The sequence below is a fragment of the Loxodonta africana genome, chromosome 10, assembly GCF_030014295.1.
Source record: "Loxodonta africana isolate mLoxAfr1 chromosome 10, mLoxAfr1.hap2, whole genome shotgun sequence".
NCBI lineage: Eukaryota > Metazoa > Chordata > Mammalia > Proboscidea > Elephantidae > Loxodonta > Loxodonta africana.
Genome location: NC_087351.1, coordinates 64,207,403 through 64,232,618, shown reverse-complemented (window position 1 = coordinate 64,232,618; position 25,216 = coordinate 64,207,403). Strand labels below are relative to the sequence as shown.

At 40.0% G+C, this 25,216-nt stretch overlaps 1 protein-coding gene and 1 pseudogene across 1 annotated transcript in view; both read right to left on the bottom strand.

Moving 5' to 3' along the window:
• Positions 1–1,070: 1,070 nt before the first annotated feature.
• Positions 1,071–2,079, bottom strand: LOC111750157 (uncharacterized; annotated as a pseudogene).
• The window catches only part of PTGER2 (prostaglandin E receptor 2), a 53,718-nt gene continuing 29,632 nt past the window's right edge, over positions 1,131–25,216 (bottom strand). The window contains exon 3 of the mRNA XM_064292478.1: positions 1,131–2,264. Within this exon, the coding sequence (XP_064148548.1) occupies positions 2,169–2,264 (96 nt within the window). The 3' untranslated portion in view covers positions 1,131–2,168. The remainder of the gene's footprint in view (positions 2,265–25,216) is intronic.

Sequence of the window (25,216 nt, the reverse complement as noted above, 5' to 3'; positions counted from 1 at the left end):
ACGTCTACATTTGTAGGCTCTAAGGTCCTAAAATTATTAACTTCTTTATGTTTAACAGAACAGAAATACAAGGTGAGTGACGAATGTTTATTCATTTTCTTTTTTAAAACAGCTTTATTGAGTTAGTTCACATCCCATTTGAAGTGTACACTTCAATGGCTTTTAGTATGTTCAGATGTGAAATTAGCAATTTTAGAATATATTTATAATGTCAAAAATAAACCTGTAAAAAAAATTAAAAAGGTAAACCTGTACCCTTAACTATCACCCCCTTACCCCATACTGCACAGCCTGAAGCAACCACGAATCTACTTTTCCTCTCTATAGATTTACCTATTCTGGATATTGTATAGTCATATCGTAGGCGGTCTTTGGGATTGATTTCTTGCACTAACGTGTTATAAAGGTTTGCTCACGCTACTGCTTGAAGAGTTTTCTTTTAATGCCTTCAGAACCACCTGTGTTGCCCTTAAAACCTGACATGTCCACATGCTCAATCTCACTGTAACCAGCCCTTTTTGAGCCTCCACATTCCAGAGTATTGAAGTACTCAATTTTAAAAATATTTACAGTAATCCAGCTTTGAAGATATTGTTGCACTATTTAAAATCAAGAAGCAGACATTGAAAACAAACCTTCTACTTCTTTACTAGTCCTCTAACTGCCCTTGAAATGTAACTCTTCCATCTCTCTCTTACCAGTTTCTCTAAAGAAAACTTCTTATCTTCAAGGTTACCCTTGACAGCTATTTCCAAGAAACTACTTACTGATCATGCCAACATATTATCCTCCACTGAAAGCCTACAGCATCTTTTTGTTTCGATGTCTTACATGTCACTTAAATCTCCTTCATATTCTGGTCATTCAAAAAATTATCATTTTATTTTTTGCTCTACCCTCTCCTCCTCACTTCCTTTCTAAACGCCTTCATGGATCTAATCTTTGCGTGCCTCACAGCAGCTATTAAATTGCCTGTACAGATTTCTTGTTTCTTTTTGGGGCTTGTGTTTCTTATCTGTTTGTTTAGAGGGGAAGGGGTTATGGATTTTTTTTTTTTTAATAAAAACCCACTAATCATCATCCATGGATGACTCTGCCTCTGTCCGTGTCTGTGACACTTGGTCACTCACCTCACTGCTGATGCAGGGAGTGTAGTGTTGCCCGCTCTTCACGTGAGATTTTGCATGTGCTTTCAGGGAGCCCTCCCCTAATGTGTTTCCCCGCTCTATACTTGCGCGTAGTTGGTGTTGTGTCTGCTGCATGGTACAAGGCTGCAGATGCCAGGTTTGGAAATGCTGCTGTCTTCACCTTCTGGGCTTCAGGGTGTTTGATTGCCTTGGCATAAAGAAACCACTTTCCAGTTTTTTCACGAAGTCTCTCATATGCTTCATAGAACTTGGGTATCTCCTCTTTTACTTCAAGTATTAGGATCAAGCTCGAATCACAGTCATTAAGGAGCCTCTCAATAGCATCGAGAGTAGTCATCTGTGACCATTGAGTCACCATACGGACTTGTACCATCATCTGTTCGGCTGGACCTGTGAATCTGGTACTTAAAATTCTACGCAAGACTCTATGACACCAGGACTGAAGAGACAAGTAGCTGACATAAGCGGACACATTAATAGCAGGATATGGTGCATGCTCCATGTCTGTATTGACTGCCACTTTGAATGCTTTGACCCTGTTTTCTGCAGTCCTTATATGGCTATTGTCCTGTGAGTCCTTGAACAATGCGATGAGAATGTTCAGTGTTGCATGGTATAACCCAAGTCTATGTTCTGGATCACTGGGAACTTCAGGGATTGACAACTGAGAGGTGCCATCTAACTGCATTTGCCAAGTAACTGCTTCTCCAGTAATGACAGGTGTGACCTTGAAGACAGGACCTTTGAAGGCTGGAAAAACAGCAGATAAGATAGTCATGCACAGGGTTCTAATAGCTCGTTTTCACCTCATTTCTGGAGAGTCTAACATTGACAGGCCATGCTGATGTCTGTCAGGAGCCGGCAGAGCAACGATCCCCTTGGCCTCTCTGGAAAAAGGGTGCACAGGCGCTGCATCTGAACCAGTTGCCATCTGTCTGATTTGATTAGGCTTGCACAGGGAATCCTCTGCAGACGTTTTATGAAAGTTTCTGAGTATTTTAAGTTACCAAGTCCGCAGTCCTAGGCCCGAGGGTCAGAGCACAGAGACTGAAACATGGGGCGCTGTTGGCTCGAGGCGTGGAGGGGCAGCACAAAGACATCATCAGCTCTCAAATTCTTAAAAATAAAAAAGAAAAGTCAGACAAATTGGAACAGTAGAAAACAAAGTACTCCCTGAGACTATGGCCCCAAGACACGCTTTAAACCTAGGACAGAGCCTATCCTCTGAGGTCACCCTTTAGTGAAAAAGCAGGGTGGCACACAAATAAAGGATATTACCCATAAGATCGATGCTCTATCGTTATGAGACCAAAAGTTCAACAATTACTCAAAAGTGAAGATGAGATGATAAGGGGGCAGGGAAACTAGAGTATTGGAAATGGAATAAACAGAGCACAAAGACAATGTTGACACATTGTGATAAATGTAACTAATGTCATGGAACAATTTGTGCAGAAATTGTCAATGGGAACTTAGCTTGCCTTGTAAAATTTCACCAAAAACTCAATAAAATTATTTTTTAAAAAAGAATTTAAGAACAGTAGATGGTAAGATACTTAAGGAGAGAGATGTTCAGCATCGGGGAAAGTTTGGTTTGGCTCTTGTGAAAGGGATTGTGCTTGTGACAAGTCTGTGATGATCAGGACACCAATTAAAAAAAAAAAGCTATCCTCATTAAGACATCTTTACTCTCAATATACATCTCTCCTTAGGAAGAGGAAAAGCATGGCTGCAGGTTGATGGCCAAGAGAGGAAAAGAGGGAGTAAAGAACACTTTTCTGAAAAAAAGAAAACTCAACAATCTTTGGTTCCTTTTATCTTCCCTGGAGGAAACCCTGGTGGCATAGTGGTTAAGTGCTACAGCTGCTAACCAAAGGGTCAGCAGTTCGAATCTACCAGGCGCTCCTTGGAAGCTCTATGGGGCAGTTCTACTCTGTCCTGTAGGGTCACTATGGGTTGGGATTGACTTCCCTGGGGTATTAACTTACTTAGTTTATAAGAAATCTTCACTCTTGAACTGTAGTTTTTCTACAAAAAAAAAAAAACAACCCAGAAATATAGAAGCTGTTTTAATTACTGATATTTTGTTACTTTTATTTTTTTTTATTGTTGGAGTCTTTCCTCTAGTTATGTTTTATGTATGAATAAAAGTCTATGAATGGAATTTGGTTAGTGGTGTCACTAGGGTTGGTGTCACCCAATGTGGCAACTCATGGTGTCACCACTCCATGGACCTCCTCCTGTATCAGACCATACAGAATCCTTAGTGATGTTTTTTGTACTGTTACTCACAAATCATAATTCCCGTATATCACTCCTTCTTTTCCTTTAATTACTACTTCATTCTCAAAAAAGTGATTGATATAAGTTCACAAATACTAATTACCACGATATTGTAGCTAAAACACCAGAAAACGTGACAAAAATCAGCTACTATAAAAACACCAGCAGCAACGAAAACAGCAGCGTGTACTTGTAGTGCATGCAGACGAAACCACGTGATTCAAAGCGTCACTGTAATTGGGTAATAATGACATCTCTGACTGGAGCACGGTAAAAAATCTAAAACCTGTTGCTGTCAAGTCGATTCCGACTCATAGTGACCCTATAGGACAGGGTGGAGCTGTCCCACAAGGTCTCCAAGGAGCTCCTGGTAGATTCAAATCGCTGATCTTTTGGTTAGCAGCCATGGCTCTTAACCACTATGCCACCAGGGTTTCCACTAGAACGTTAGAAGCCTCAAAAAGTACATTAGCATAGAGTTTTAGCCTCGTAGGTATATTGGTACGTGTAAGCTAGATTTACAAAAAGCGTATTTGTTGTTATAACTAATTACAGGGATTTTGTATAAAAAATAATAAATTTCTGCTGAAACATTACACGAAAATTTTACAGACAGTCATTTTGATGTCACCTCCTCTGACAGTATTACCCAGTTTGGTCCCCACTCCCTGCACCCTCCTAGTGACACCACTGAATTTGGTAATATTCCATAATGAGTCATACATAATATGTAGTCAAGTTCCAGTTCTCCCTGGGCTGTTAATCTGAAGTTTGATTTCGCAATGACTCCTCTTCCTTTGCTGCTCAAATGGTCAGTCCTATGGTTCTCTTACCTTCAAGTATTTTATGTCCTATGTTTCTGCAGTCTAGTGGGGCTTTGTCCTCTACATACTCACCTAATGTGAATGGTTTTATGGAAGAGACCTGGGCAACACGTTATGTTGTTAGGTGCTGTTAGGTTGGTTCCGACTTATAGTGACCATACGTACAACAGAATGAAATACTGCCTGGCCCTGTGCCATCCTCACAATTGCTGCTATGTTTGAGCCCATTGTTGCAGCCACCATGTCAATCCATCTCATTGAGGGTCCTCCTCTTCTTCACTGACACTCTGCTTTACCATGTATGATGTCCTTCTCCAGGGACTGACCCTTCCTGATAACATGTCCAAAGTATGTGAGACGTAGTTTCACCATCCTCGCTTCTAAGGAGCATTCTGGTTGTACATCTTCCAGGAGAGATTTGTTCGTTATTTTGGCAGTCCATGGTATATTAAATATTATTCACCAACATCACAATTGAAAGGGGTCAATTCTTTGGTCTTCCTTATTCATCCTCCATCTTTCCCATGCATATGAGGTGATTGAAAACACCATGGCTTGGGTCAGGAACACTTTAGTCTTCAAGGTGACATCTTTGCTTTTCAACACTTTAAAGAGGTCTTTTGCAGTACATTTGCCCAATGCAATGCGTCTTTTGATTTCTTGACTGCTGCTTCCATGGGTGTTGACTGTGGATCCATGTAAAATGAAATCCTTGACAACTTCAATCTTTTCTCCATTTATTGTGATGTTGCTTATTGATCCTGTTGGGAGGATTTTTGTTTGCTTTATGTTGAGGTGTAGTCCATACTGAAGGCTGTGGTCTTTGGTCTTCATCAGTAAGTGCTTCAAGTCCCCTTCACTTTCAGCAAGCAAGATTGTGTCATGTGCATAATGCAGGTTGTTAATGAGTCTTCCTCCAATCCTAATGCCCTGTTCTTCTTCATATAGTCCAGCTTTTTGGATTATTTCCTTGGCATACAAATATCCCTTGTTCCACATCTTCTTCTGAATCCGGCTTGAATTTCTGGAAGTCTCCTCTTCGTATACTGCTGCAGCCACTTTTGAATGATCTTCAGCAAAATTTTACTTGTGTGTGATATTAATGATATTGTTTGATAACTTCCACACTTGGTTGGATTATCTTTCTTGGGAATAGACATAAATATGGGATCTCTTCCAGTCAGTTCTGCCAAGCAGCTGTCTTCCGAATTTCTTGGATAGATGAGTGAGTGCTTCGAGCATTACATCTGTTTGCTGAAACATCTGAATTTGTATTCCATCAATTCCTGGAGTCTTGTTTTTTGCCAGTGCCTTCAGTGCAGCTTGGACTTCTTCCTTTGGTGCTGTTGGTTCCCGATCATATGCTGCCTCCTGAACTGGTTGAACAGTGACCAATTCTTTTTGGTATAGTGACTCTGTGTATTCCTTCTATCTTCTTTTGATGTTTCCTGTGTTGTTCAGTATTTTGCCCAAAGAATCCATCAATACTGCACCTCGAGGCTTGAATTTTTTCTTCAGTTATTTCAGCTTATGAAATACAGAGCATGTTCTTCCTTTTGGTTTTCTCTCTCCAGGTCTTTGCACACGACTTTACTTTGTGTTCTTGAGCTGCTCTTTGAAATCCTCTGTTCAGCTCTTCATCATTTTTTCTTTTCGCTTCATCTACTCCATGTTCAAGAGCAAGTTTCAGAGTCTCTTCTGACATCCATTTTGGTCTTTTCTTTCTTTCCTGTCTTTTTAATGACCTCTTGCTTTTTTCATGTATGGTGTCCTCGATGTCATTTCACAACTTGTCTGGTTTTTGGTCATTAGCGTTCAACACAGCAAATCGGTTCTTGAGATGGTCTCCAAATTTAGGTGGAATATACTCAAGGTTGTACTTTGGCTCTCGTGGACTTGTTCTAATTTTCTTCAGTTTCAACTTGAACGTGCATATGAGCAACTGATGGTCTGTTCCACAGTTGGCCCCTGGCCTTGTTCTGACTGATGATACTGAGCTTTTCTATCATCTCTTTCCACAGATGTAGTAGTTTTGATTTCTGTGTATTCCATCTGGCAAGGGCCACATGTATAGTTGCAGTTTATGTTGGTGAAAAAAGGTATTTGCAATGAAGAAGTCGTTGGTCTTGCAAAATTTTATCATGCGATCTCTGGCATGGTTTCTATCGCCAAGGCCATATTTTTCAACTACTGATCCTTCTTTTTTTTCTAACTTTCCCATTCCAATCACCGGTAATTATCAATGCATTCTGATTGCATGTTTTATCAATTTCAGACTACAGAAGTTAGTAAAAATCTTCAGATTCTTCATCTTTGACCTTAGTGGTTTGTGTGTAAATTCAAATGATGGTCATATTAACTGGTTGTCCTTCTAGGCTTATGGATATTATCCTGTCACTGACAGCATAGTACTTCAGGATAGATCTTGAAATGTTCTTTTCGACGATGAATTCCTCTTCAAGTTGTCATTCCTGGCATAGCAGACCATATGATTGTCCAATTCAAAATGGCCAATACTAGTCCATATCAGCTCACTAATGCTTATGTTTATGTGCTCCATATCGTTTTTTACAATTTCCAATTTTCCTAGATTCGTATTTTATACATTCCATGTTCTGATTATTAATGGATGTTTGCAGCTGTTTCTTCTCATTTTGAGTTGTGCCACATCAGCAAATGAAGGTCCCAAAAGCTTGATTCCATCTACATAATTAAGGTCAACCCTACTTTTAGGAGGCAGCTCTTCCCCAGTCATATTTTGAGTGCCTTCCAACCTGAGGGACTCATCATCTCCAGCACTACATCAGACAATGTTCTGCTGCTATTCATAAGGTTTTCACCAGCTAATTCATTTCAGAAGTAGATGGCCAGGTCTTTCTTCCTAGTCTGTCTTAATCTGGAAGCTGAGCTGAAACCTGTCCGCAATGGGTGACCCTGCTGGCATTTGAATACTGGTGGCATAACTTCCAGCATCACAGCAACATGCAAGTCCCCACAGTATGACAAACTGGTAGACGCATAGGCAACCTGAGCTCCCTGAATCCATGCCTCCTAAGGTCAGTGGTATGCAGCAAGACATAATATTGTGTGTGTGCAATGGCAATTGTCCATTTCAGGTATCTTACCCAGTGGGTCTGTACATGGTGAGCTGTCACTGAATCATAGCCTCCTCCAAAGGTGGACACAGTCAATAACCTGAGTTAGAAAGAGCTGGATGATTTGTTATTCTTATCACCACCTCCGTATAAATCATTTGTAGTCTGAGTCATTCAGGTAGAAAACTAGATTTAGTGGAGGTTCTGAGGATGTTTAAAGTTTAAAGGAAAGAAATAAGAGGACAAGGTCAAATTTAGTGTCTAAAGTAAGCCATTAGATCAGTTCTTATGGGCATAGGATCCAAGACTTTGTGGCTAACTTGAGACATTCAGGGAACTGAATTGGAAGCTGGGCAAGGTATCTGCAAAGCTCTACCAGTCTTTTAGGACTTCTTGTTCTCGTTAGGTGCCATTGAGTCAGTTGTACTTCTTCCAAGACTGATTTGTTTGTTCTTTTGGCAGTCCGTGGTATATTCAATATTCTTCGCCAACATCATAATTCCAAGGCATCAATTCTTCATCCGCCTTCCTTATTCATTGTCCAGCTTTTGCATGCATATGAGGCCATTAAAAACACCGTGGCTTTAGAACTAGAAGGAGATTATTCTAGAATCAGAAATATGTGCTTTAGAAACATGCCTACTTTTAAAGTTTGGATTTTCCATAATTATCTCCTGCATTCTTCCTTATGTGGTCAAGTTTTTTTTCTTAATGTCAATGATAAACCACAACAATAAAATCAAAATCCACACAAGTAGATACCCTTACAAGTATGAAAGAAAATATTAAATCAGTTTCATTTGGGTAAAGGTGAATTAAAGAATGGGGGGAAGGGAAGGGTTGTCCATTTTTGAGTCAGAGCTTCAGTGGAAATCAACATGAGGAAGACCTAAGGGGACTCCCATTCTGGAGTGACTTTCCTGGGGACTTTTACTTTCTGCTAAATCTTGGAGATTTTTAAAATTTTTATTGTACTTTAAGTGATAGCTTACAAGTCAAGTCCGTCTTCTATACAAAACCTTATATACACCTTGCTATATACTCCTAGTTGCTCTCCCCCTAATGAGACAGCACACACCTTCTCTCCACCCTGCATTTCTGTGTCCATTCAGCCAGCTTCTGTACCCCTTGGCCTTCACATCTCCCCTCCAAATGGGAGCTGCACACATGGTCTCATGTGTCTACTTGATCCAAGAAGCTCACTCCTCAACATTATCATTTTCTGTCTTATAGTTCAGTCCAATCCCTGTCTGAAGAGTTGGCTTTGGGAATCGTTCCTGTCTTGGGCTAACAGAAGGTCTGGTGACCATGGCCTCCGGGGTCCCTCTAGTCTCAGACTGTTAAGTCTGGTCTTTTTATGAGAATTTGAGGTCTGCATCCCACTGCTCTCCTTCTCCTTCAGGGATTCTCTATTGTGTTCCCTGTCATGGCAGTCATCAGTTGTAGCCAGGCACCATCTAGTTCTTCTGGTCTCAGGCTGATGTAGTCTCTGATTTATGTGGCCCATTCTGACTCTTGGGCTCATACTCACCTTGTGTCTTTGGTGTTCTTCATTCTCCTTTGCTCCATGTGGGTTGGGACCAATTGATGCATCTTAGGTGACCGCTTGCAAGCGTTTGATACCCCAGACACAACTCTCCAAAATGGGATGCAGAATATTTTCTTAATAGATTTTATTATGCCAGTTGACCTATATGTCCCCTGAAACCATGGTCCCCAAACCCCCACCCCTGCTACGCTCACCTTCGAAGCATTTGATTTATTCAGGAAACTTCTTTGCTTTTGGTTTAGTCCAGTTGTGCTGACCTCTCCTGTATTGTGTGTTGTCCTTCCCTTCACCTAAATTAGTTCTTGTCTACTATCTAATTATTGAATCTCCCTCTCCCTCCCTTACTCCCTCCTCCATCTCTTAACCATCAAAGAATATTTTCTTCTCTGTTTAAACTATTTCTTGAGTTCTTATAATAGTGGTCTTATACCACGTTTGTCCTTTTACAACTGACTAATTTCACTCAGCATAATGCCTTCCAGATTCCTCCATGTAATGAAATGTTTCTCAGATTCATCGTTCTTTATCGATGCATAGAATTAAATTGTGTGACTATACCGTAATTTATTTACCATTCATCTGTTCATGGGCACCTTGGTTGCTTCCATCTTTTTGCTTTTTTGAACAGTGCTGCCATGAACATGGGTGTGCATATATCTGTTCGTGTGACAGCTCTTACTTCCCTAGGATATATTCCAAGGAGTGGGATGGCTGGGTTGTATGGTAGTTCTATTTCTAGCTTTTTAAGGAAGTGCCAAATCGTAAATCTTGGAGATGGGTGTTTTACTCAAAAGGGAGGCTGTTTTCTGTCATAGCATACTTTTTTTACTTAATATCTTTATTTATATATACACATAATCCTAAGATTATGTTTATCAATTGCTTAATAGCACTAGAAAAGCTGATACTTAAAAAATTTTACCTCACTTTTTCAAAGAAGAATTGTTCTCTTAATTTATTTTTTATATACATCCAGGTTTTGGCATATTAAATTTCCTAAAGAAAGGTGGAAGATAAATACTCTTCGATGGTTTATAATCTGAAAATATTAATGGTAGATTTCAATTTGTCTCCATTTTCATTCTTTTTTTTTTTTTTGCTCCTGGAATATTATTTGCTGGGTTTATTTAAAAAATTATGATTTGCATAACTACTCATCAGGAAATGAAATGGGCAGAACTGCAACATTTAATTGTGGTTTTAAAGAAAAAAGCCTCAGTAATAATATTATTAATGTACTAAAAATGTTTCCTCAGGATGTTTGATTTTTTATAATTTATGATTTAAATCTCTAATGTACAATTTTATTTAAAGTATGAGTTGCGATATCCTATTATTGCCAAATGGCCTAGTAGAGTCATTCTCTTAAGAGACACCTCCTTCTTTCCTTTTTCTACCTCCTAGCCCCAAGAATCCCAAATAATAGCCTTACTCTATATTATTATGATGATTTACAGGAATGATTCATAATATAGATTCTACTCTTTCAAAGAGGATCTGGGATGATTGCGTTTTTTGGAGAAGTTTTCTGACAAAAGCTAAATAATGTATAATAAGAAATGTTTATATTTTTAAGCAAGTGTAGCAGTACAGCAGAAGGAGAAAGGGAAGTTGGCTAGTAGAAGATGAGTATAACCCTTTGTGTACCTATCCCACCTCTTGCATTTGACTAAGGTCCTGAAGGACAAGGATTATGTGTGACACCTGTTTGCTTTCTTTGTGCAGTGCTTTTAGGTGCTTCTTCTCCAGGAACCTTACAATTCAGAAGAAAAGTAAGGTAAGTAAACAAATAACTACGGTTCTAAACTAATGAGCAATTAAGTAATTTAAAAAGTTTTGTAGGCTATTTATAAAACAAACGCAAATATCTTATTGTTAAACCCATATAGCAAATTGAATTAACTGCCAAGAAATATCATCAAATGTTAGTTACTGATGACTCAAGTTTTTGCTGAAACATTAGACCAGGACTCATAAAAGCAGCATCGTGCCCCCATGAACAGCCCATAAATTGCTTTATTGAATATAAAACTAAGAAATCTCTTGTTAACCAATCATCAGCTTAAGTGCTGGCAACCCATTCAGCTTACTAATCATTTGTATAAAGCCCAAAGAGCTGAAGAAAATCAAATTAGATTTTAAAGCAGTGAAAAAAACGACATAGTTAAGATAGAAATGTTTGTTATGGATTGAATTGTGTCCCCCCAAAATATCTGTCAACTTGGCTAGGTCATGATTCCCAGTATTGTGTGATTGTCTACCATTTTGTCTCTGATGTGATTTTCTTATGTGTTTATTGTAAATCCTATCTCCACGGTATTAATGAGGTGGGATTATTGGTGGTTATGTAGACTCAATCTACAAGATTAATGTACAATTTAAGCCAATCTCTCTTGAGATATAAAAAGGAGAAGTGAGCAGAGAGACAGGGGGACCTCATACAACTAAGAAACAAGAGCCAAGAGAATAGTGTGTCCTTTGGACCAGGGGTCCCTGTACTGAGAAGCTCCTCAACCAGGGGAAGATTAATGACAAGGGTCTTCCTCCAGAGCTGACAGAAAGTCTTCCCCGGGAGCTGACACCGTGAATTTGGACTTGTAGCCTACTATACCATGAGAGAATAAATTTCTCTTCGTTAAAGCCACCCACTTTGGTATATCTGTTATAGCAGCACTAGATAACCAAGACAACGTCTTTCTTAAAAACTGGTCTTTTTATTGGTGGGAATGAAGTCAGGTTGCTGAAAGATGAAATGTTTCAGATCATTAATTGAGCTTCTGTGGGCATGTAACTGGAGCTCCATAGGGAAGTAATTACATGGTTGAGCATCTCGTTTCATTGTCTCTCTCGTGGGGCCTTCTATAGCAGAGGATGATATTTCCCAGAGCCAGATTGCACCAGAGGAAAGAATTCACCCTCCAGGAAGACAAATGTTTTGTAATAAATATGAGCCAATTGCTACTGAGCCTCTGGATTCTGTCCAGTATCTTTATGCTCCTTGGCAAAGACTGAATTTTAATTTCTTGGCAAAAGATACACACAGACATCTCTTTTACAATATCTAGTAAAAGATCTTACTTTGTAAATACTCACTCTAAAGGGTTCAAAAGCAACAGTGGGTGATTAAATCTCACAGTCCTCCTTAGATTTCCTGAGAGAAAAGAATCCTTCATGAAAAGAGAACTTCACGGCAGTGAAGAGGAAGGGGTCTGTTTTGTAAGGGCATTTACTCTGCCTCCTCGCCGTTTAAGTGTTCTCACAGATTGTGAGACAGAGGCTGCAGTTTGAATTCTTGATGCCACTGGGAAAATGTAGTGATTCCTCACAGCCCACCCTTTGGCACCCCGTGAATTCTAAAGTATGATGTGCTCATCTTTTCTTTCTTCTTATCTGGCATGGATATGATGGTATAATTTCATGACTATGAAATCACTAAGAACACAAAACCAAACCCATTGCTATTGAGTTGATTCCAACTCATAGCAACCCTATAGGACAGAATAGAACTGCACCATAGGGTTTCCAAGGCTTAAATCTTTACGGAAGCTGGCTGCCACATCTTTCTCTTGAGGAGCGGCAGATGAGTTCGAACCACTGACTTTTCAGTTAGCAGTCAAGCGCTTTAAACATTACGCCATAAGGGCTCCACTGAGAACACAGAGGTGAGCAATTAGTGAAGTTATTAAGTGTCACTCAGGGCAGAATTCTCTGTTAAAGTGAAGCCAAGGATCCAGGCGTAAGTGAGCTCCTGGCACACTACTTTAAACAAAGCTGACAGAAGTAAAACTTTGAGTTCTTGAAACCAATGACTTTTCATGTGAGGAAGTGTTCCGAATGGAAAAATGCTCAGCATATTGGTAAGGCTGACTCCTGGCTGCTTAGGGGGAGGCATACGGTGCGTTAGATGCAGGTTTATGATTGGAGCCCTGAACAGCAACTGATTTGTTTGAAGAGAGAGATGATGGGTAGAAAAATCACCAAGCTGATGTTTTTGTCTTCTAAGTATGAGGCATCTGGTACATGGTAAAGTGCAGCCCACCCACACCCCTGAAGTTGTGTGTTATAGGCAGTCTTCTAGGGGATACAGATAACATTTATTTAAGGTTCTGCTACCAATAACTAGTTTTTTTTTTTTTTTTTACCAATAACAAGGATTTAAATTTTCATAGATTAAGCCCCATTTTGATAATGAAAAATGTATTCTTTATAGCCAGTTGTGCTCATTCTACAACTTCTCATGTAACTCTTGGGCTCTGTACCCATGGCAGACATTGCTAATTGATCATGGAATTCCAATAAGCCTTCAGAATTCTTCTCAACAAAGCACTCCACACAGCTATTACCCAAGTGGCTTTTTGTTAGGATATGAGAGTGTGTCATGACACTCAATGGCAGGAATGCTTTAACTGGGTCAAGAAGCAGAAGGCTGTTGGAACTTTTTCTTCGCTTCTCAGCTTTAGGCCTCCTTGTGCATTTGGGGTAATCAGAATAATGCACCCTCCCAAAGATGTTCTAACCCCTGGAGCCTGTGAATAGGCTACCTCACATGGCAAAAGGAACTTTATGGCTGATTAAATTAAAGGTCTTGAAATGAGGAAATTATTCTGGATTATCTGGAAGAGCACAATATAAACCCAAGGGTCCTTATAAGAGGGAGGCAGATGTGTCAGAGTCAGAGAAGGAGACGGGATGATGGAAGCAAAGATTGGAATGATGTTGCATGAGCCAAGAAGATGGAAAATGCAAGGAAATGAATTTTTCTGTAGAGCCTTCAGAAGGAATGTAGCCCTGCTGTCCAATTTTGGATTTCTGACCTCTAGAACTATAAAATAATAAATTTGTGCTGTTTTTAGTTCCTAAAAAAAAACCCATTGCCATCGAGTTAATTCCAACTCATAGCGATCCTAAAGGGCAGAGTAGAACTGCCCCATAGGGTTTCCAAGGAGCACCTGGTAGATTCTAACTGTTGACCTTTTGGTTAGCAGCCATAGCTCTTAACCACTATGCCACCAGGGTTTCCATTGCCTTCGAGTTGATTCTGACTCATAGCGACCACATAGTGTTTCCGAGGCTTTAAATCCCTATGAAAGCAGACTGCCACATCTTTCTCCCATGGAGTCACTAGTGGTTTTGAACCACCAACCTTTTGGTTAACAGTCAATTGCTTTAACCACTGTGCCACCAGGGCTCCTTTATTAGACCCTTAGTACCTAAGTTTGTGATAATTTGTTACAGCTGCAATGGGAAACTGATAGAGCATTTACTTTTTTTGTCTCTCCACTGACTGACTTTTAATGCTTCTCAGTTCACGTGGTAACATGATCTTCTTAGAGCACCAAGATTACATGTTTCAGGTGCCACCACACATATTCGGACTCAACTTTCTTGATTCCATTTCCAAATTCCAGAAAAAGAATGTGACCAGGCCAGCTTGGGTCAAAGTTTCCTCCTTGGCCTGCCTGTCAATACCAGAATGTAGGGTCATATGGTACAAGCAAGGCTGCCAGGAGAGTGAGCTGGACAGCTCCTAGAGATGAAGGGAAGGCCACACCTTCCAAAAGATATTTACTGCCATTGTTCATGCCTTCATTTATCAACTTCCTAAATTTGAAATTCTACAAAATTCCATATATTGGGGTATTGTAGGTTGATTGCACTAATGAGCCCAAGTTTTTGTGGCTCTCTATATCTATACCTTTTGGTAGTACCCTTCTAACCTGTTCTGACTGACTATGAGCCTTGCTTTGACCAGTGAGACGAAAGCAAACTTAATGAAATGGTCTTGAAAAAGCACTTGTGTGTTTCTACTTGTTCTCTTGGACACTTATCTTTTTCCTAAGAATAAGCCCAGACTAGCTTACTGAAGGTTGAGAGACCATGTAGCACAGAACCAAGTCATCCCAGCTGAGGTCACTCTAGATCAGGCAGTCCCCAGCAGACCTGAGAGCTCACCACAGATGTACAAATGAGTCCCCTTTAGTGCAGTTCAAATCAGCATAACTGCTGAGTCAACCTGTAGACTCATCTCATGAGCAAGAGAGCAAGAAGAAATGCTTATTGTTGAGTGCCACTGAGGTTTCATGGTTGTCTATTTTATACGGCATTGTTGTGGCCCTAGATAATTGATATACGGGAATATGTTTCACTATAATTTTATTTCCTTAAATTCAGGGTGCCAGCTCCAGGGGAAGGCTTTCTCTCTCTCTCTCTCGGCTCTGAGGGAGGGTCCTTGTCATCAATCTTCCCCTGGTTGAGGAACTTCTCAGTGCAGGGACCCTGGGTCCAAGGGATGCATATGCTCCTGGTTCTTCTTGCTTGGTGGTTATGGGGTACCCTGTCTCTCTGCTCACTTCTTTTATATCTCAAAAGAGATTGACTCAAGATACAGCCTAATCTTGTAGATTGAGTCTTGCCTCATTAACATAACTGCCTCTAATCCTGCTTCATTAAATCATAGAGGTAGGATTTATAATGCGTAGGAAAATCACATCAAATGACAAAAGGGTGGATAATTATGCAATACCGGGAATCATGGCCTAGCCAAGTTGACACACATTTTTGGGGCATGCGATTCAGTTCCTAACAGACAACAGTTTGAATCCACCAGCAACACCTTGAAAACCCTATGGAGCAGTTCTACTCTGTCTGATAGGGTTGCTATGAGTCGGAATTTACTAGATGGCAATGGGTGTGTGTGTAATGGATGTGTATGAGGAAGAGACCAAGAGCCAGTGCAGAAAGTGCGTGTGGCTGGTAAAAGTGGAAGTAGGAAGCTAGACCTACTTAAGAGGCTATTGCAATAGTTCCGGGGAGATATGGTGTTTGGAAGCGGGTGACAGAAGTGGGTGGTTTTGGGGTATGTTTGTAGGGTGGCATTGGCAGGATTTGCTAATGAATCATAGGTAGAGGGTGAGGGAGAGCAAGGAATCAAAACAGAGAGCTAGGGTTTTGGCTTGAGCAGCTTGCTGGATGAGGTGCCATTTAATAAAATGGAGGAAGCCTGGGGAAGGAGCAGGCTTGAGGGTAGGAGGAATAGAATTCTGTTCGACAATGTTAACTCTTTAAAGTGTTGAAGAGAAAAGACATCACCTTGAAGACTAAGATGCGCCTGACCCAAGCCATGGTATTTTCAAAAAACCAGCTTTTGGTCTTGTTAATTCTTTCAATTGTTTTCTGGTTTCTATTTCATTTAGTTCAGCTCTAATTTTTATTATTTGTTTTCTTCTGGTGCCTGTGGTTTTTTTTGTTGCTCTCTTTCTATTTGTTCAAGTTGTAGGGATAATTCTTTGATTTTGGCCCTTCTTATTGGATGTGTGCATTTACTGATATAAATTGGCCTCTGAGCACTGCTTTCACTGTGTCCCAAAGGTTCTGATAGGAAATGTTTTCATTCTCATTGGATTCTCTGAATTTCTTTATTCCGTCCTTAATGTCTTCTATAATCCAGTCTTTTTTGAGCAGGGTATTGTTCAGTTTCCAAGTGTTTGATTTCTTTTCCCTGCTTTTCCTGTTATTGATTTCCACTTTTATGTCCTTATGGTCAGAGAAGATGCTTTGTAATATTTCAGTGTTTTGGATTCTGCTAAGGCCAAGCCATGGTATTTTCAATCTCATCATCTGTATGTGAAAGCTGGACAATCAATAAGGAAGCCCAAAGAAGAACTGATGCCTTCGAATTGTGGTGTTGGCAAAGAATATTGAATATACCATGGACTGCCAAAAGAACGAACAGATCTCTCTTGGAAGAAGTACAACCAGAATCCTCCTTAGAAGCAAATATGGTGAGACCACATCTTACATACTTTGGATACATTGTCAGGAGGAATTAGTCCCTGGAGAAGGACATCATGCTTGGTAAAGTACAGGGTCAGTGGAAAAGAGGAAGACCCTCAATGAGATGGGTTGACACAGTGGCTGCAATAATGGGCTCAAGCATAACAATGATTGTGAGGCTTGCACAGGACCCGGCAGTGTTTCGTTCTGTTGTGCATAGGGTTGCTATGAGTCGGAGCCGACTCGATGGTGCCTAACAACAACAAGTTTGGGATGCTTAAGAGTCACCAAGAGGTGTCACCTGAGCCCTCATTCTCTATGTCCTCTCTAGTTTTGCCCCATGTAACAGAACTCAGCATATCCCTGAGATCCTTAAATAGAATCCACTCTTAGCGAATTACGTTAAGGAGCAGTGTAAACTTTGCTGAAGATTTCACACACGAGATGGGAGAGGAATTTTATATCAAAAATCCCATAGCAAACAGCTTAAGCACTTAACACTATTTCCCAAAGACCCTTCTTGGAATTTTCTCTGTTTGATCCTTCTTCTAGGCAGCACACACAGTGTTGCTGGCTCTTCTCTCTTCTAAATGTGTTTCTCTGATGCACCTACTCCCTTCAGATTGCAAACTCCTCTTGTCTGCTATTGCACAGAACTATTCAGCTCTAGAGTTTGTAACCAAATTTGCATACCCAGACCTATCAGGCTATTTAGCAGAGAAAGCCTCTCTTATTTTTTTTTATGTACCAAGGCCCATCTATATAAATGCTTCGAAGCATTTAGAGTTATAAATGGAAATAAATGTTTTCTGTTTTATATGTGTATACGCACACACATAAAAATTAGTATCTTGGTATTTTGTCCTTCAGTATAAAGGATCACTCTTTAGGGATTAATGAGTAATTTGTTCATGTGTTATTTATTAATTACAGATTTTAGTGTGTGATTGTCTTTTTCCAAAGTCACAATCACTGTGCTAGTGATTTCTTCATATGCAAAAAGACAGTTTTCTTGATTGAGCACTATTATAACTCTAATATTTTTAGTTCTTTTTTTTTTTATGTTTCCTTATCCAACTTTGTAAGATCAAAAATACGATGTGGTTCTTTCTGCTTGGTTAGAGGATGTGATTCATGATTCATACGATTATCTGGTAGTTACACCATTCATAACAGGTATTTTATTTAGTGCCAACTTGGGGCCAGGCCCTATGCTAAATAAGTACCACAAGGTCCCTGTCCTTAAGAAGTTTATATTCTAGAAAGGAGGGGCTGTGTTCTAGAAATTTTTGAATGATGAAATGTAGGGGGAAAAATCATAAATTTTATTGTACTTTGCTTAAAGAGTAATTAATTTCTCCTTATTTCAGAAAGCCTGCTATGAAAATAATTGTTACCAATCCTACCAAACAGAAATCCCATCCTAATGTAGTATTTACTGACAGGTAATATTTATAAATTTGTGATGATTCTAGAAACAGAGTTACCTGCTTTCTTTGTCTTATCTGGTAAGGTTCAAAAAGCCCAAGAACACTAAGTTAGGACTTGTACCAGTTAGGGAGGAGTGTTTATTAGTAAAAAATGGTAACATGTAAATTAAGCTTTCCTGTGTGCTGTGTGCTGAGCAGGTAGGCAAGCTGGATGGATCACCATAAGAAAGAGATCTGAACTGTGGGGCCGCTGCTCCTCTTGAGCCCTTTGTCAATAAGTTGAATTTCTGTGCGGCTGTTTCAATGTTAAGCAGCCCAGAAAATAAGCAGCAGATCATCTGCTAAGTGAGTAGTGACAACTGTTTCCATTTGTTATGCTTCAGAAAACGTGAGCTGGTATCAGAAAGAGCCTCAAAAGTAAATGGTTTGGAGGCTACCTTTTCTCTTCTATTTGTGATTGTAATAGCAAAGGTGGTCTAAAAAATGATGTTTTGATTCATTCCTTAACATCATGTATGGCTTAGATCAACCTTACTCGTAGGGACTCAATGCAACCCTACAGGACAGAGTAGAACTGCCCCACAGGATTTCCAAGGAGCAGTTGGTGGGTTGGGTTAGCTGCCGAACACTTATTCACTGCACCACCAAGTCGCTATGAGTCGGAATCGATTTGATGCCAATGGTTTTTTTGGTTTTGGCCTGTCAAGTTTAAGTCAATAAGCGAATCTATGAAAAATACTGGATGAGCCAGGTGTGGGAGATGGTTTTTGTTCTGGATATGTCTTGTGGCTGGCTTCTCTCAAAGAGCAACAAGAAACACCCTTAGCTGACTGCAGCACGCATCGTACAAGCCTCTGCACTAAGCCACTCAGAGATCTCTGTCTAGGGAGTGTCATCAAAGTTCTCGTCTGAGCCCACAGCCTTGTCTCTAATGAGGTCTTTCCTTCAGAGAAACCCGCCTTGGGTGCTTCCATTGCATGGACCCTTATTTTTTTCTCTTTTTCCCATTTATCTCTCTTTCCTTTTCTTACACACACACACACACACACACACACACACACACACACACTTATTAGTCAATTAGTCCAATTTCTCACCATAACAAAATATACACATTTATGTATTTACCTTACCCGTTGCTGTCAAGTCAGTTCTGACTCATAGCAACCCTAGAGGACAAAGCAGAACTACCCTGCAGGGTTTCCAGGGAGGCCTGGTGGATTGGAACTGCTGACCTTTTGGTTAGCAGCCATAGCTCTTAACCATTACATCACTAGGGTTTATATACTTATTCTTTGCTAATTGACTATTGATTCTTTTAATCTGAAAAATCGCAGACTCACAGAAACATGATAAAAGTAGCATAGCAAAGACCTAGCTGCCCACTGTTTAGAGCTAACAAATGTTAACAATGTGTTTTATTTGGTTCAGATCTTTTTAAAGGAAAAATTAGAAGCAAAGTCCCTTTTGCACCCACTCTCATCCCATTTCCCTTCTTCCGTTCCCAGAGACAACCACCAATGAGGAATTTGCTGGGTATCCTTCCCTTCTAAGTTTTGTTCTTTTACTACAAACGTCTATATTCATTAAAAAAAAAATTGCCTCTGGTGAAATTTTACATAAGTGGCAGTTTATCCTACAAATCAGGCTGTAACGTGCCTTTTTTTTCACCGAACATTATGTTTTGGAGGTCTGGCCACAGTGAAGCATTTAGATGCAGTTTTTCCATCCATTCTAACTGATACAGGACAGTTCCTCAAGGTATTTATCCATACTCTTATTGATAAAAAAAACCAGTGCCGTCAAGTCGATTCCGACTCTTATTGATAGACATTAAAATTCTTTCCTCCCTCCCCTTCTCTGCAATAACAAACAATAGTATTATGAGCATATTTGTACACATCTCCTTGTACCTAGATAATATTCTCTATGCTATATTTCTAGCCCTGGTGGTCCAGTGGTTAAGAGTTCGGCTGCTAACCAAAGGGTCAGCAGTTTGAATCCACCAGCCACTCCTTAGAAACCCCATGGAGGAGTTCTACTCTGTCCTATAGGATCGCTGTGAGTCAGAATCTACTTGACGGCAATGGGTTTGATTTTAGTTTATAGTATATTTCTACAAGTGGAATTGCTGGTCAGTAGGACACAAGAGATAGACAAGGAACCCTGGGGGCACAGTGATTAAAGCCTAGGCTGCTAACCAAAAGGTCAGTGGCTCGAACCCACCAGCCATCCAAGGGAGAAAGATGTGGCCGTCTGCTTCCATAAAGATTTACACCCTTGGAAACTATATAGGGGCAGTTCTAGTCTGTCCTATAGAGTCACTATGAGTCTGAATCAACTCGATGGCCGTGGATTAGGACATATAGATTTTGAACTTTATTAGATACTGCCAAATTGCTTTCCAGAGTTGTTTCAGTGTGCATTCCTATCAGCAGTAGAGGTCCTATATCCTCATATACTCTCTAACACTAGATCTTATCAAACTTTTAAAGTATTGCTTTTCTGAGAGGGTGCAAAATGTTTTACTTTTACATTTTCTGGATTATTGATGAGTTTGAACATCTTTTCATAATTTTTGGGGGGGGAACATTTAGTTTCTCTCTTTTGTAAATTATCTAATTGTATCCTTGGCCTATTTTTTTCATTGTGTTATTTGCATTTTCTTATAGGTTTATAGAATTTATTTTTATATTGTAAATACTAATTTTTTGGAGGGGCAACATGGATGGCAAAAGTATTTTAGAGTTTGTGGTTGTCTTTTCACTTTATTCATGATGTGTTTTACTGTATAAGAGTATTACATTGTAATGTATACAATTTATGATTTGTGCTTTTTTTTATTGTGGCAAAATACACATAGCATAAAATTTTACCATCTGTGACATTTAGTACCTTCACAGTGTTGTGCAAACATCACCACTATTGAGTTCCGGAACATTTGTTATCACCCCATTCTCATTAAACAGTCGCTCTCCAATCCTCCCTCCCCCAGCCCTTGGCAATCTCTAATCCACTTTATGCCTCTATGAATTTGCCAATTCCAAATATTTCGTATAAATGGAATAATGCAGTATGTTTGTGTGTGTGTGTGCGTGCCTGGCTTCTTTCACTTAGCATAAAGTTTTTAAGGCTCATTCATTTTATAGCACTTATCAGTATTTTATTCCTCTTTATGGGGAGATTTTCCTGGATTATCTAGGTGGGCCCAATGTAATTACAAAGGTCCTTATAAGAGAGAGGGAAGAGGGTCGGAGTCGGAGAAGGAGATATGATGGTGTAAGCAGAGGTCAGAGTGATGTGGCCATAAGCCAAGGAATACGAGCAGCTTCTAGAAGCTGGACAAGTTAAGGAAACAGATTCTTTCCTAGAGCCTCCAGAAGGAATGCAATCTGGTATAAACCTTGATGTTAGCCCAGCAATGCATTTGAAGTATTGTGTTGGTCAAGAATATTGAATATACTATGGACTGCAAGAAGAATGAGCACATCTGTCTTGGAAGAACTACAGCCAGAATGCTCCTTAGCAGTGAGATTGTGAGACTTTGTCTCATTTACTTCGGCCATGTTATCAAGAGGGGCCAGTCCTTGGAGAAAGACATCATGCTTTGTAAAGTAGAGCGTCCGCGAAAAAGAGGAAGCCCCTCAATGAGATGGACTGATACAGTGGCTGCAACAACGGGCTCAAACATAGCAACGGTTGTGAGGATGGCGTGGAACCAGACAGAGTTTCATTCTGTTGTACGTGGTTGCTATGAATTGGAACTGGCTTGATGGCAGCTAACAACAAGATTCATTTTGAACTTCTAATCTCCTCAACTGTAAGGTAATAAGTTTTTCTTGTCTCAAATCACTAAGTTTGTGGTAATTTGTTATAGCAGCAATAGGAAACTATTACACTTGGCTATTTTTTTTTTTTAATAACTTTTATTAAGCTTCAAGTGAACGTTTACAAATCCAATCAGTCTGTCACATATAAGTTTACATACATCTCACTCCCTACTCCCACTTGCTCTCCCCCTCTTGAGTCAGCCCTTTCAGTCTCTCCTTTCTTGACAATTTTGCCTGCTTCCCTCTCTCTCTATCCTCCCATCCCCCCTCCAGACAAGAGTTGCCAACACAATCTCAAGTGTCCACCTGATATAATTAGCTCACTCTTCATCAGCGTCTCTCTCCCACCCGCTGACCAGTCCCTTTCATGTCTGATGAGTTGTCTTCGGGGATGGTTCCTGTCCTGTGCCAACAGAAGGTCTGGGGAGCATGGCCGCCGGGATTCCTCCAGTCTCAGTCAGACCATTAAGTTTGGTCTTTTTATGAGAATTTGGGGTCTGTATCCCACTGATCTCCTGCTCCCTCAGGGGTCCTCTGCTGTGCTCCCTGTCAGGGCAGTGATCGATTGTGGCCGGGCACCAACTAGTTCTTCTGGTCTCAGGATGATGTAGGTCTCTGGTTCATGTGGCCCTTTCTGTCTCTTGGGCTCTTAGTTGTCGTGTGGCCTTGGTGTTCTTCATTTTCCTTTGCTCCAGGTGGGTTGAGACCAATTGCTGCATCTTAGATGGCCGCTTGTTAGCATTTAAGACCCCAGACGCCACATTTCAAAGTGGGATGCAGAATGATTTCATAATAGAATTATTTTGCCAATTGACTTAGAAGTCCCCACAAACCATGTTCCCCAGACCCCCGCACTTGCTCCGCTGACCTTTGAAGCATTCATTTTATCCTGGAAACTTCTTTGCTTTTGGTCCAGTCCAATTGAGCTGACCTTCCATGTATTGAGTGTTGTCTTTCCCTTCACCTAAAGCAGTTCTTATCTACTGATTAATCAATAAAAAACCCTCTCCCACCCTCCCTCCCTCCCCCCCTCATAACCACAAAAGTATGTGTTCTTCTCAGGTTTACTGTTTCTCAAGATCTTATAATAGTGGTCTTATACAATATTTGTCCTTTTGCCTCTGACTCATTTCGCTCAGCATAATGCCTTCCAGGTTCCTCCATGTTATGAAATGTTTCAGAGATTCGTCACTGTTCTTTATCGATGGGTAGTATTCCATTGTGTGAATATACCACAATTTATTTACCCATTCATCCGTTGATGGACACCTTGGTTGCTTCCAACTTTTTGCTATTGTAAACAGAGCTGCAATAAACATGGGTGTGCATGTATCTGTTTGTATGAAGGCTCTTGTATCTCTAGGGTATATTCCTAGGAGTGGGATTTCTGGGTTGTATGGTAGTTCTATTTCTAACTGTTTAAGATAACGCCAGATAGATTTCCAAAGTGGTTGTACCATTTTACATTCCCACCAGCAGTGTATGAGAGTTCCAATCTCTCCGCAGCCTCTCCAACATTTATTATTTTGTGTTTTTTGGATTAATGCCAGCCTTGCTGGTGTGAGATGGAATCTCATCGAAGTTTTAATTTGCATTTCTCTAATGGCTAATGATCGAGAGCATTTTCTCATGTATCTGTTGGCTGCCTGAATATCTTCTTTAGTGAAATGTGTGTTCATATCCTTTGCCCACTTCTTGATTGGGTTGTTTGTCTTTTTGTGGTTGAGTTTTGACAGAATCATGTAGATTTTAGAGATCAGGCGCTGGTCGGAGATGTCATAGCTGAAAATTCTTTCCCAGTCTGTAGGTGGTCTTTTTACTCTTTTGGAGAAGTCTTTAGATGAGCATAGGTGTTGGATTTTTAGGAGCTCCCAGTTATCGGGTTTCTCTTCATCATTTTTGGTAATGTTTTGTATTCTGTTTATACCTTGTATTAGGGCTCCTAGGGTTGTCCCAATTTTTTCTTCCATGATCTTTATCGTTTTAGTCTTTATGTTTAGGTCTTTGATCCACTTGGAGTTAGTTTTTGTGCATGGTGTGAGGTATGGGTCCTGTTTCATTTTTTTGCAAATGGATATCCAGTTATGCCAGCACCATTTGTTAAAAAGGCTATCTTTTCCCCAGTTAGTTGACACTGGTCCTTTGTCAAATATCAGGTGCTCATACGTGGATGGATCTATGTCTGGGTTCTCAATTCTGTTCCATTGGTCTATGTGTCTGTTGTTGTACCAATACCAGGCTGTTTTGACTACTGTGGCTGTATAATAGGTTCTGAAGTCAGGTAAGGTGAGGCCTCCCACTTTCTTCTTCTTTTTCAGTAGTGCTTTGCTTATCCGGGGCTTCTTTCCCTTCCATGTGAAATTGGTGATTTGTTTCTCTATCCCCTTAAAATATGACATTGGAATTTGGATCGGAAGTGCATTAAATGTATAGATGGCTTTTGGTAGAATAGACATTTTTACTATGTTAAGTCTTCCTATCCATGAGCAGGGTATGTTTTTCCACTTAAGCATGTCCTTTTGAATTTCTTGTAGTAGAGCTTTGTAGTTTTCTTTGTATAGGTCTTTTACATCCTTGGTAAGATTTATTCCTAAGTATCTTATCTTCTTGGGGGCTACTGTGAATGGTATTGATTTGGTTATTTCCTCTTCGGTGTTCTTTTTGTTGATGTAGAGGAATCCAAGTGATTTTTGTATGTTTATTTTATAACCTGAGACTCTGCCAAACTCTTCTATTAGTTTCAGTAGTTTTCTGGAGGATTCCTTAGGGTTTTCTGTGTATATAATCATGTCATCTGCAAATAGTGATAACTTTACTTCTTCCTTGCCAATCCGGATACCTTTTATTTCTTTGTCTAGCCTAATTGCCCTGGCTAGGACTTCCAACACGATGTTGAATAAGAGCGGTGATAAAGGGCATCCTTGTCTGGTTCCCGTTCTCAAGGGAAATGCTTTCAGGTTCTCTCCATTTAGAGTGATATTGGCTGTTGGCTTTGCATAGATGCCCTTTATTATGTTGAGGAATTTTCCTTCAATTCCTATTTTGGTAAGAGTTTTTATCATGAATGGGTGTTGGACTTTGTCAAATGCCTTTTCTGCATCAATTGATAAGATCATGTGGTTTTTGTCTTTTGTTTTATTTATGTGATGGATTACATTAATGGTTTTTCTGATATTAAACCAGCCTTGCATACCTGGTATAAATCCCACTTGATCAGGGTGAATTATTTTTTTGATGTGTTGTTGGATTCTATTGGCTAGAATTTTGTTGAGGATTTTTGCATC